At 41.5% G+C, this 12,264-nt stretch overlaps 1 protein-coding gene across 1 annotated transcript in view; it reads right to left on the reverse strand.

The window, feature by feature from the left end:
* Cd5l (CD5 molecule-like) overlaps positions 1–9,865 on the reverse strand; it is a 19,374-nt gene extending 9,509 nt beyond the window's left edge. The window contains exons 1-4 of the mRNA XM_005400134.2: positions 8,657–9,865; positions 6,100–6,126; positions 1,772–2,095; positions 275–664 (exon numbers count right to left, since the gene is read on the reverse strand). Of these exons, the coding sequence (XP_005400191.1) occupies positions 275–664; positions 1,772–2,095; positions 6,100–6,126; positions 8,657–8,684 (769 nt within the window). The 5' untranslated portion in view covers positions 8,685–9,865. The remainder of the gene's footprint in view (positions 1–274; positions 665–1,771; positions 2,096–6,099; positions 6,127–8,656) is intronic.
* Positions 9,866–12,264: the final 2,399 nt, after the last annotated feature.

The following is a 12,264-nucleotide window of genomic DNA, read 5'->3' on the forward strand; positions in this document are numbered from 1 at the left end:
TTTGTAACTCTGTATTGTCTGTATTGTGCTTATGATATGTTGTAAAATGTTGTATGTCTGTTAATGTTTCCCTCCTTTTATCTTTAAAAAAAAAAAAGTTATCATTATACCCTTTTTAAAAATAAGACAGCTGACAATCTACATAACTAAGTTTGACTGGTTGGTCCATTGGTGCATGGAGTAGTTGTATATATTACTTGAATCAGCTTCCGTTTCATAATCATCTCCACAAATGAACCTAGTGTCTGGATAAGTAAACATCACCTTCCATTACCTTCACATTTTACCCATGTGTCATCCAAATGTGTACAGCTGTTCTTCTTCAAAGGCCCAGAATTGCAATCCTGAATGGTTGCTTCTTGTCCTGAGCATTTCATCATGCTCATCCAGATGGATCCTTGACCCTGGATAGTGTTGTTGCATTGTCTTAGGACCAGCAAGGCCCTCCCACATCCCAGCTGCCGACACAACACCTTCGCAGCCTGGAGGCTCCAGCCTGTTTTGCACACAGTGCTCCACCGGCCCTCATGCTGCACCTCCACCCGCCCAGCACAGCGTCCAGGGCCACCAGCCAGCCGCACGTTCTCTGGGACTAGGGAGAAAGGGATCTCTGGGCCTGTGGAGAAAGAGCTTTCTGGCTCTGGAGAAGAAGAACTTTCTGGATCTGCAGAGAAAGAAAGCCAGAGGGTCTGTTTTTTGCAAGAATAAAACAGGAGTCCCAGGATATACAAAGCTCAGTTCTTTGTGTTCAGCATAATGTATTCTAGAGAGCCCCTCGAGAGCCCCCAGAGAGCCTCTAGAGAGCTGAGCACTGCCTAATAGATACTTGTTGAGAGAATGGATGAATGAATCAATGAGGTGAATGCTTCTTAGTGTCAGGTGAATCGTTATGATTTCGTTGCATTTTAATTTGTCTAATTACTTTCACATTCATCTCACTGTTCCTCAGTTCTTCATGAGACAGTTAATTAGACTCAGTATAACCTCTACAGTATGTACACATGAACCTTTCTATCTATCTATGTAAACATAAAAGGTAGGAAAAAAACTTAGCTCAATGTTAACATTAACCAAGTATCCCAATCCTCAACCTTTCTAAGAAATAAGAATGAGACTTCAGCATCAGGGTAAAAGTAATTGTTTCCAAAGTCTGTGGGAGGAGACATAGACAACCCCCTAGTCAGATCACAGTCTAACAAAAGAGAGGAATACACAAAGGGAGAAATTGTTATTAAATTTGTAAAGCAAATATATGAGAGAGCTAAAATTAAAAAATGCAGGTCTGTATAGGTACGTATTGCTCTAGCTACCATCTATCTAACTAGCCATGAGATTGCGCTGCTTTCTTGTGACCTTCTCCTGTCTACTTGACAAGACTGCAGACTCCACGAGAACTGCAACTACCCCAAAGGCACACATAAGACCTTGTGAGTTCATTTCTTTCCTAGAGGAAAGTTAGAACTCCACCCCAGACATAGGATACATCATTCAACAAATGTTTAGTTGTGTGGTGTATGTTCGTTTTCATGTGCATAAATAAGAGAAACACATTTTTGTATAGATTGAAACTAAAAGGAAAACATTAGTAGGAGTAAAAGTTCTAGGTGAGAATATTATTCCTTCCAGGGTTCACAGTTGTGGTAGCTTCAGACATGATGAAGAGCTGACTAGCCACTATGTGAAAGTGCAGGACAGGGGCTGAAGACCAAGAAAAGTGGCTAGGTAGGCTATGGGCAGCTGGTACATGATCCTCGAGCCCTACCGTACTTACTGTCACATGATGCCCCGGCATCCTCATTGTGATCACAACCATACACCTCTTCATCTTGTTCGCACTGAGCCAGGGTGTCTTCCATCCCATTGCAATTGACATTTTGGGTGAAGATACTTTGATGTTTTTCTGCCAAAGGCCCATATACAGTGCCACTAGGGGATTTCTTGGCGGCCCCGCAGCCCAGCTCTCGGCACACCACAGCCACATCCTCCAGGCCCCAGCCATCATCACACACGGTGCCCCACTGGCCGCTCCGCTCCACCTCCACTCGCCCTTCACAGCGGTGGGGACCTCCCACCAGTCGTACTCTGGGTGGAGTCTCTGTGAAGAGACAGGATAGTGGCTAAAGACCTGGGCGGAGCTCCGTGGCGGAGCTCAGAGATGTACTTACTCAGTTAGTCTTGGATGCCTCCATAGTGACAGAGCGTGTGACAGGTTAGGGAACTAGAATGGAGAGCTCAAAGCAGGAGAGAGCTGCAGGACTCCAGCTCTGAGCTCTGTTTCTACTACATACTCCATTACACCCTAGTGAAGACACTCCACCTCAAGATACCTAGATGTTACTGCTGGCTTTTTCAGGTCAGCGGAAAGAGATTGATTGATTCTGTAGAATTTTTAGACTCTGGTGGTCAGAATTAGAAAGGCCAGTAGAGGTAATCACAGCTACGCGCTATTTCATAGATGAGGGAAAAGATCCTCGTGGAAATGATAGCCCTGGGATTATACTGTTTAATAATGGAAACATCAGGACAGAACATGGGTGTGAAGATCACATTTAATGATTGACTCTCTCCACAATAGCCAGATTGAAGCATAATTTGAATAACTTTGCCTGAACATAATTACATAATTTAGGTTGAACAACCTCACTCTCTCTGCTGTCAGTGACCCAACTGTACCCATTCTTGCTGCTTCCTGGGGCACCATCCTTTGTCCAAGCTCCTGGCTCAGAAGAAATATGAAAAGCACAAATCAAGGAAAGAGTCAGAGCTCCCAGAGTCTCAGAGCCCAAATAATTTCAGTAGAGGATCCTTGTTTTCTTACTTTCTAAAGATAAAGAATGAAAACACATTAACAAACAAACAGACACAAACAAAACAACACCCAAGCAATAGAAACAATAGAGTTTCAGACAAGGGGATAGGAAATTAACAATAGTTATTATATCACATATTGTTATCTTCAAATTGGTTACTCAGTTCAACAAATATAGGCATGTAAAAAAAAAACAAATATAGGCATGTAAGACGAATCAAACAATTAAACATTAACTGTTCCTTTCAATAAAGCAATAGAAGTCAGTAGTACAACTCTCGGTTATCCTGTGTGTGTGTGTGTGTGTGTGTGTGTGTATGCACACATATATATATGTATATATATATATATATATATATATATATATATATACATATTTTCCCTTCTTTCTTTTTCTCTTTTCCCTCATCCCAGTAGTTCCCTCCCTTTGGGAAGTTTCTTTACCTTTCACAATATCTATTATACCTTTCAGATTTTATGTGATTAAAAGCCAACAAAGAAAAGCCCAGGTCCTGATGGATTCACAGCTGAATTCTACAAGAAATTCAGAGAAGATTTAATGCCAATTCTTCTCAAACTCTTCAATGCAATTGAAAAGGAAGCAATTCTCCTTAACTCATTCTGGAGGCAGGTATTATACTGATACCAAAATCAGAGAAAGACCCAAACAAGAAAGAGAACACAGGCCAATCTCCCTAATAAACATAAATGCAAAGATACTCAATAAAATATTAGCAAACAGAAATCAGCAAATCATCAAAAAGGCTCTACAACAGTAGAGGATTCTAAGAGGTAACAAGGAGGTACTACACTGCCTACAGATACATTCTGAAGAATCAAAGACTTGGTTCTGTTTCCTGATTTGAATTCTGCATATTGAAAAGACTAACAGAAATTCTTTCCCCTGCAAAGATATACAAGTGGGGTGGAGCTGGCTGTGCAGACTAGGGAGGAACACATCAGACAATAAATATTTGTTGAGCACACAATGGGTTTCAGGTATTGTATTATGGACTCAGAGAACAGGGATGAGCAAACTCATGATTTATGCCCTTAAAATACTGAAGAGTTAGTAACTTGAGACAATCTCAGCAAATCTACTGGAGCCTGACAGCAGTATAGCTCAGAGCTGAATGTGCCACTTCTTTTCTACAGTGGCACAGTTAGCTGAGAAAGATCTGCTATACCAGGAAAGGCCCCGTTTGGACTGGTGGTCTGTGTTCTAATGGGATGTGAACAGCTTAATAGAGGCCATGCTGAGCCACATAAGGTGACCCAGATGCCTGCATGGATGGAATGTGACTCCTGTTTTCCAACTGTTCTCTTGTCTCAGCTCTGCACAAATTCCCCAAGACTTGGAATCAACCCAGGAGCGGTCATTGAGAGAGAAAACTCTAATCTGGCTGACGTTAAACTGCACTGAGAAGTTTATGTGTGGTTGACTGATTTGTTTCTGTTTCTTTTCTTCATTTTTTTTTTTGGAAGGGAGGACAATATAAAGAGTGGAGACTAGAGATAGACGAGATCAGATGCATTCAAGGTTGTACGGCCATAGACAGAGACTAGAGATAGAAACTGAAGATTTCATGACAAAACTTAAGATAAATTTCCAGCATCGCACATTTGAGTTTAAAGGCTATATATCTGGGTAAAATGTAATTCAAGTCACTCAGAAATAATTTTGAGGTCATTGAATCTAAGATTAGAGTTTTAGTTGGTATTACTGTAAATAGTTAATAGATTCTTTTGTTTTGTTTTGTTTTGTTTTGTTTCTGGTACCGGGAATCGAACTCACAACCTTGCACTTTCCAGGCAGGTGCTGTGCCACTGAGCTAAATCCCCATCCCCTGTAAATAGTTAATATTAGGGTTATTCATCTTCAATGAAGAAGGCAAGAATGTAGTAAAAGACTGGAGCAGTTCCCAGGAAGAAAGAAATAAGCAAAAAAGAAACAAAGAATTATTGTAAAAGAAATATAGACTGCGGGAATAGAAAGCTGAGAAAAGTTGTGAAAGGTAAAGGGTAGGGATTAGGGTGTCCTTGGGGGAAGCCATGTCCTTGGCAGTGTCTGTAGCTTACTTTATTAGCAAATGGCTGAAGAGAAGAACCCAGAGAGCAACCTCCTGTGGAGTAGAGGGTTATAAAGAGAGCAGTTTCCTGCCTGCAGTGACATAAGTGACAACCCTGCAAGCCAAGTAAAAAGACCAAGTAATCTGAATATGGGGATGAGATCTTAGAAGCAGCATCTTTACGGAATCAAATTGCATCCATCAGGGATTCTCCACACCAAGAGCAGCTTGTAGGTCAGGACTCTGCCATCGAGTGAGAGATTGGATATATAGGATAAAACAAACAGTAATCCATGAAGACCCTCCTTGACTGTGGACCACCCAAAGCCTTCTTCTCCCATGGACTCATTCTTTCTGGGCAGCCCCACCCTCTTCTTGGGTGCAAAATTGGTGCATTGCTCAAAGACACCCCAGGGAGGCTGAAACCCCTTCTGTCTTCTGCTGATCAAGCTGCACAAAATCAGATGTATTTCTAATTTAAAGGTGCCAGTAAGGCTGTCAAGGAGATCTATTTTAGCTGGAAACCAGCAGGGCAAAAGGAATTTCATTCTTCAGTTGTATGCACTGAGGAGCTGAAATGTCACCGCAGTGTTCTTGGATCATGGGGATGCATAGCCCACTTGCAGTTAGGAGGTAGATCCTGATTGGAGGTGGGAGTGTGACCTGAAAGAGTATATTCTTGTCCCTGGTGCTTCCTCACCTTATCTCTACTCCCACCCCCACTCTACTTTCTAGCAGCCATGGGAATAGCAGCTGTTCTCTGCCCCAGCTCCTCCACCATGACATGTCTGCCTAGGAGTCAGCTGACCATGAACTGGAAACCAGAGCCAAAATACACCTCTCCTCCTTTAAGGTATCAGGTATTCTGTCCCAGTGATGACAAAGGAATTAAGACAGGGTAAAGAGCTTTTTGCACCTAAAATGTAGCTCTCTCATTCGGATGCTGGCCAAGCTTCTTGAGTCACAGAGAAAAGGTAGGAAGAGGTCCCTTGGCAAGTTAAACAACAATTGACCCTTTCAGATTCCAGAGGTACAAATTTACCCACATAAGACTTATAGGGTAGAATAGGAAACCAGAAAGGGAGGTTATTGGGCCTGTTTTGAAGTACAGTTTCTCTCCATAGCCCAGGAAGCTTCAAAGTTTCCCCTCTCCTAACCCTGGAAGCCTGGAAGCCTTTCTCTCGACATCGTTCCTCCCATCTCACCAACCCCAAATCTTACCTGAGAGGCCAGGTCCAGCACAAATGGCTAAGGAAGAAAAAAGAAAGTGAGTGCAGTTGTAGAGTAAGTTTCCAAGGCTTTATTCAAAGAATTCAGCACTCTAGAAGGCACTTGCTAACCTTTTAGAGAACATGGGACAGGCAGATACAGAGCCTGCTGTGACTTTCTTCTCCTAGGTCACAGCAGGACATGGGCCAGGAACCTCAGAGACCAATTTTCCCACAGCTAACTGACCCAGCCTGTTCCCTTTACATGTGCTGTGGCTCAACCCACACACAGGTAGATTTGGTTTTCTAGTCAATGAGAATGATTGGTTGTAATTGCCTGAAGTAGAAGGATGGTGATTCAGCTTCTTGGCTCAACAGTAAAGAGCTCTGGAGGCTGCTGGAAAGATGCACTCAGGAGCACCTGAGGGAACCATCAAGACAGCGCAGAGACCAGAGGAGAGTGGCGAGTTTGCCTGTGTCCACCGGCACTGTGTTTAGGTCAGGGCCAGCAAAGACTTACTATAAAAAGCAAGAAGGTAAGCATTTTAGGCTTTTGTAGGCCTCGTGTTCTCTGTTGCAACTACTCAGCTCTACCCTTCTAGCATCAACAGCCATGTATCTGTGGGCAGAAAGACATGGCCATGTTCCAATAAACCTTCATGCACACAAATGGAAATTTTATTTTATTTTCATGTGTCATTAAATATTATTTTTCTTTTTGTTTTCTCCCCACAATTAAAAAAAATGTAAAAGTCATTCTAAGCTTGTAGGATATGGTTTGCGGACAACTGATTTAGAGGAACAGCTCAAGACTATATTTAGTTCCAAATCTCTAGGTTTAAGCTCTAAGCACATCCTGGGACCACTGTGTTTTATGGATTTGTTTGTTTGTTTGTTTGTTTCTATAGGTTCTTTGTCTGGTTGGACTCCTCTGTCTTCTAGACTCTCTCTTAATGCGGGAGAGTCCTGAACTCTGTGACCTTCAGTAGCCCTTGAGGTCTAGGCATTTCCAACTGTATAACTCACCCAGCATCCCTATCTTATAGGATTTTTCTGAAACAGCAAGTATCTTTAGACCTCCACCCCTGAGCTTGTCAGGCAGATCTAAATATTTTAGTGGTTAATGCTGAAATATTTTCTTCTGGTTGGTGGATATCTTTTTATTAATCCCATGGCCTAAATCTTCAGTATGTGGCCACCCTCAGATTCAGTGGGGCCTTGTCAGCAACTGTCTCAAACTGAAGTATACATCATCCTTGCATGGCCTCCCACACAAAACCTGTGAACATGAGACAAAAAGTGAATGTGCCAAGACTGTTACACAAGTGCGAAAGGGAGATGGCAAAGTTGGTGACTTGAAGCCACTCACAGGGTGGACACGGGCGAGTGGCACAGACCAGAAAGACTTCATGAGGGAGCTGAGACTTCGAAGGAACATGGGAGGCTTAGTTAAACATCCGTGAGGGGCAGCACTAGCTGTCAGGTGCTGTTGGGGATATAAGGGTGTTTAAGATAGAACCAGCACCTTACACTGGGACTATGAGTACTAAATTGAAAGAACTCTGGTAATGCCCTACATCTGTGACAGCGAACCTTTTAGCTCCTTCAGTGACAAAAAAAGCCCACTACAACATGTGTGCCATAGATACGTTCATCACCGCTACTCTAGATCACTAAGACAATAAAAATGAATGTGACTGATTAAAGTAGAGGTTTAGCAGACTTTGTTAGAGGCCTCATATTTGTTATCTTATGAGAAGTTTCCTAACAAACCTCTGAAAACAATAACATTATTTTTACTTCATAAATTAAAGAGCAGAATTTTGGAGAAGTATAGAAACCTACAAATTCAGACAGCTAGGAAATCAAAGAGCCAGGACTAAAATACAGCTCTCTTTGGTTCCAAAGTCTCCGTATTATCTAAGATAATTTCTAGCCTAACCTAGGCAGGAAGACACTGCAGAAAATTAGAGAAACATTATATGAATCACTTTTCAGAGGGAAACAGACAAAATGATCAGTGAAAGGTGATACTTTTGCAGCTCTGCTTTCTTGCCCCGCTCTACCTGCTGCTTCCCTTTGTGTTCTTTCTTTTAAGTACTTGGGATAAAACCCAGGCCCTTCAGACTGAGCTACATCTCCAGCCCTTTTCTAATTGTTTTTTGTTGTTGTTGTTTTGTTTTGTTTTCAAGACAAGATCTCACTAAGTCACTAAGTTGCCCAGGTTGGGCTCAAACTTGCCATCCTCCTGTCTCAGCCTCAGAGAGTGCTAGGATTACAGGCATCTGCCACTAAATGTGATATATAGATAGAGTTATTTCAAAGTGGAATGAGATGAGCTGCTATAATTCTGTTGGTGCAAATACAAGAAAATAGAAAACAGCTGGCAATCAAAGCATACTATAAATTAGATTGAATAAAGGTATTTTTAGGTTTTAAAATAGTTGCCCAGTGTAGAAATGAGGAAGAAAGCCATCCTTGAAAGATATCTGAATATGGGTAGGGAAAGGTTTTTTCTAAAGTTTCCAGATAACTCCAAAATCTAAATCAACAGGAGCAGAGATACTCACCAAGGATCAAGGTGAATAGCAGAGCCATGATCTGGACAGCTGAAAGTCAAAAGCTGAAACTCAAAGCTGAAAGTAGGCTCGGAGCAGTAGTGTTCAGCTTTGGCTACAAGTGGGCTAAGAGGAGGAAGAGAGGCCAGTCCTTGGGTGCAGCAGAAGCATTATCAGATGGCCAGTAACCAATGGACCCAAGAGACAGAACTTACAGAGTTGGACTTGCTGAATTCAGCATGTTTAGAATCTAGAGGAAGGGAGGTGGCTGGAACTGACAGAAAGATGCTGAAAGAAAAAAATGAAAAGTAAACAGGCATTCTGATTTGCTTCTGCTGTGAGCCAAGCTCCACCCATCTCTGCTTCACTTCTGCACTATGTAAACAAGGGAAACAGCTCCCACAGGGAAAGGCATGTGACCATCTCTCATTGGCACTTAGCCTCCAAGGAGGGACTGTGGAAGAGGTAGAACAACTTGGATTCCTTTACTTCAGAAAGAGGTGCTTAGAGCACGTGGAAGCCACAGGTCATAGAATAAATCCAGAGAAAGCCTTGAAGGCCCATCCTATAGGCTGTAATCCTCAGTGAAGGTATTCATCTCTGCCTATAGGACTGCTTTATTACCTTCCAACCAGATTTTCTGGGGCTAAGCAAAGGGTCCAATCATAGGTTGTTCTGTTTTTGTGTTTCTGCTCACGTAAGCCCATCATCAGAGCTGAGAGGCTTTGGCTCCCTGTGGAGATAGATGCCCTGACTGCTGAGCTCAAGTAGTCTTCAGTCTAAGTGCGATGGACAGAGACTGGGCAGCAAGACCCTCAGTCATCCCAAGACCTCCCTGCTGTATTATTAGGTAAAGCTGTGTGTGAAATTCAATTCTAGATTAGCCAAACCTTCAACCTCATTTGGTAACACAAGCATAGCTATTTCAAGCAGAGTAATTTTTTCTCTATATTGGGACATCTTAGCTTCTTCGTAATATTCAGTCACTTGGCACAGAGCTTGGTCCATTACAGGCACTGGTTTTTAATCCTTTATTTCTTCATTTATTCATTATTATGTTCAAAAAAGTTTTCAGCAGCTATGAATAGCTGGGAATGTGATTGATGGAGAAAGTGTGAGGATGAATGAAAGAATGTGATCTAACGCTAAAAACCTGAACTAGAAGGATCGAAAGCTTGAGCCCAGTTTGGGAGACTTAGCCAGACCCTGTACCAAAATATTAAAAATTAAAAATAAAAGGGCTGGTAATGTAGCTCAGTGCAAAGGCCCTGGGTTTGATCTCCAATATGACACCATACACACACACACACAGAGATACACATACATACACACACAGGCAGAAGGAAAATGGTCTAATAATGCAATAGCATGTGAAAACTGCTGCACAACAAGAAGATGCTTTATAAAAAGGAAAAGTATGATAAACTCTGCAGACATCATAGAGGAAATGGCCACTTCTACTTGAGGGTAAACAGGGAAGACTTCAGAGAGATAATGGCCCTTGAGCAGGGGTTAAAGGTGAGCAGAGAGAAGAATCAGAATGGAAGGGATCTTTGCTATTTATCTGCAGACACAAAGGCAGCATTCTCCACTTAAAGAATGATGAGTAGTTTGAAATGACTGGTTCTTATTCTGCTTGATGGTTGGGGGTCATGAGTTATCAGTTAGTGGAGTTATGGAGAGTATATTATGAATGAGTTTATAAATGCTAATTACTTACATCCTTCCTCTCTAGATTCTGCAGCATTGCACTAACAGGCACAGAATTTAGAAAAGGCTCGAAAGAGCAGATTTACTACAGAGGGATCTAGATGAGCTTGCAGGTAGGATCCAAGATCTTATGCATTTTCCTCCATCCTATAAGATCCTGATATGACAACTGCATTTACACTTGGAGACTGAAGGTTTACATGTGTCCTATAGGCAGACCACCACTGGGAAGCACAGACCACATGATTTGGAATATATTCTTCATCTCATATGGAAAACTGAGTGAAAGAAAAGGAGAGAGGAAAAAGGCACAAAAAATTTTCCCCTATGAAATATTTTATTCAAAGCAAAGAACATGGAATCTGAAAGAGTAAATACTATTTAATGTGTACAACAAATATTGTGAAATGGGAAGAAACTGTTCAAAGGGTAAATAAGATTTGAAATGTGCAATAAGTATGGGGGAAAATGTACAATTGGTAAGAGAGGAAGCTGTTCAAAAGGAAAAAGAAACTGATGGAAGAAAAGAGAAAAGAAGGAAGGGGAAAGGAAATACATATACATATTATATATGGTAGTTATACTACTAGTTTCTCTTAGCTCACTGAAAAGAAAGGTTTGTGCTAATATCGTTTGGTCAGTTTCACATGTCTATATCTTGAACTCTGAGCAACTGCTTTGAAGATAACAATATACAATGTATTGACCATGGTTACTCTCCTATTATTGTAATAGAAAATGTCCCCCATCCAGTATACTTCAGTTCCTTAGCTGCTCAGATAACAGTTCCTGTTCCAGTTCTGGTTGCTTCTGTCTCTTAGAAATGGCTGGTCACTGTGATGCACAGCTGGTCACTACGAGGCACATTGTATAAACCATTCCCCACTTGACAAGCCATTCTGCCTCTGTACCTCCACTTGCTTATCCCATAGAAGCCCTAGACCACCAAAGATCAGGGCCTGGTAGTCTGGGAATGATCCCAATCATTGCCCATTGATGCAAATAAATCTGCCTCCAAATCCTAGGTGTCATCTTGGTGTTTCTGTTTGTCTTTGCATCATCTTGTTTTGAAACTTAGTTTCATTGTTTTTTCTCTTTAAAATAAAAAAAGAGTAAAAAACTTGAAGAAAAGAAAAGGAAGCTCTTCCAATCAGAGAGGAGATCCCATAAGTCAGAAGAAGCATAGAGAGGTATTATCAATTTGAGAGCAGGTGTTCTGACTGCAGTTGGAGAAGGAATTAGTGAGTTGTGGAAGCCCACTAGGGACTGCTATATCAGTCTTCAGAAGGAAAGGAGGACTTGAATATAAATTATGAGACTGTACCTGGTAGTCACAGTGTCAGAGGTGGGGGTTTAAATTGGAGGTAAGTTGCTAACATTAGCTCAGAAGACTGTATTGGGCTTTTAAAATGTAGCAAGTACATTTTAAACATTAGCTCAGAAGACTGTATTGGGCTTTTAAAATGTAGCAAGTACAAGAAAAACTATGTACTTTAGAGAATTAGGTTTGTAACCCATTTTTGTAAGCTGCATCAACTTGCCCAGTTGTGAGATCTTCTCAGGATGCCATCAGAGAATTAGTGTACAGATTCAATGCAATTCCCATTAAACTACCATTAGCATACCTCACAGATCTAGAGAAAACATCCTTAAATTCATCTGGAAACAGAAGAGACCCAGAATAGCAAAAGCAATCCTGGGCAACAAGGACAAGTCAGGTGGAATTACAATCCCTGACCTGAAATTATACTATGAAGCTACTGTCATAAAATCAACATGGTACTGGCTAAAAAACAAACCAGAAGATCAGTGGAACAGACTGGAAGACATAGACACAACCACAAACACACTCAGCCACCTAATCTTTGATAAGGGGCCAAACAAACTCACTGGAAGAATGATAGTCTCTT

This window comes from Chinchilla lanigera, unplaced genomic scaffold (assembly GCF_000276665.1).
Source record: "Chinchilla lanigera isolate Chin_1 unplaced genomic scaffold, ChiLan1.0 scaffold00067, whole genome shotgun sequence".
NCBI classification, from domain to species: Eukaryota; Metazoa; Chordata; class Mammalia; order Rodentia; family Chinchillidae; genus Chinchilla; species Chinchilla lanigera.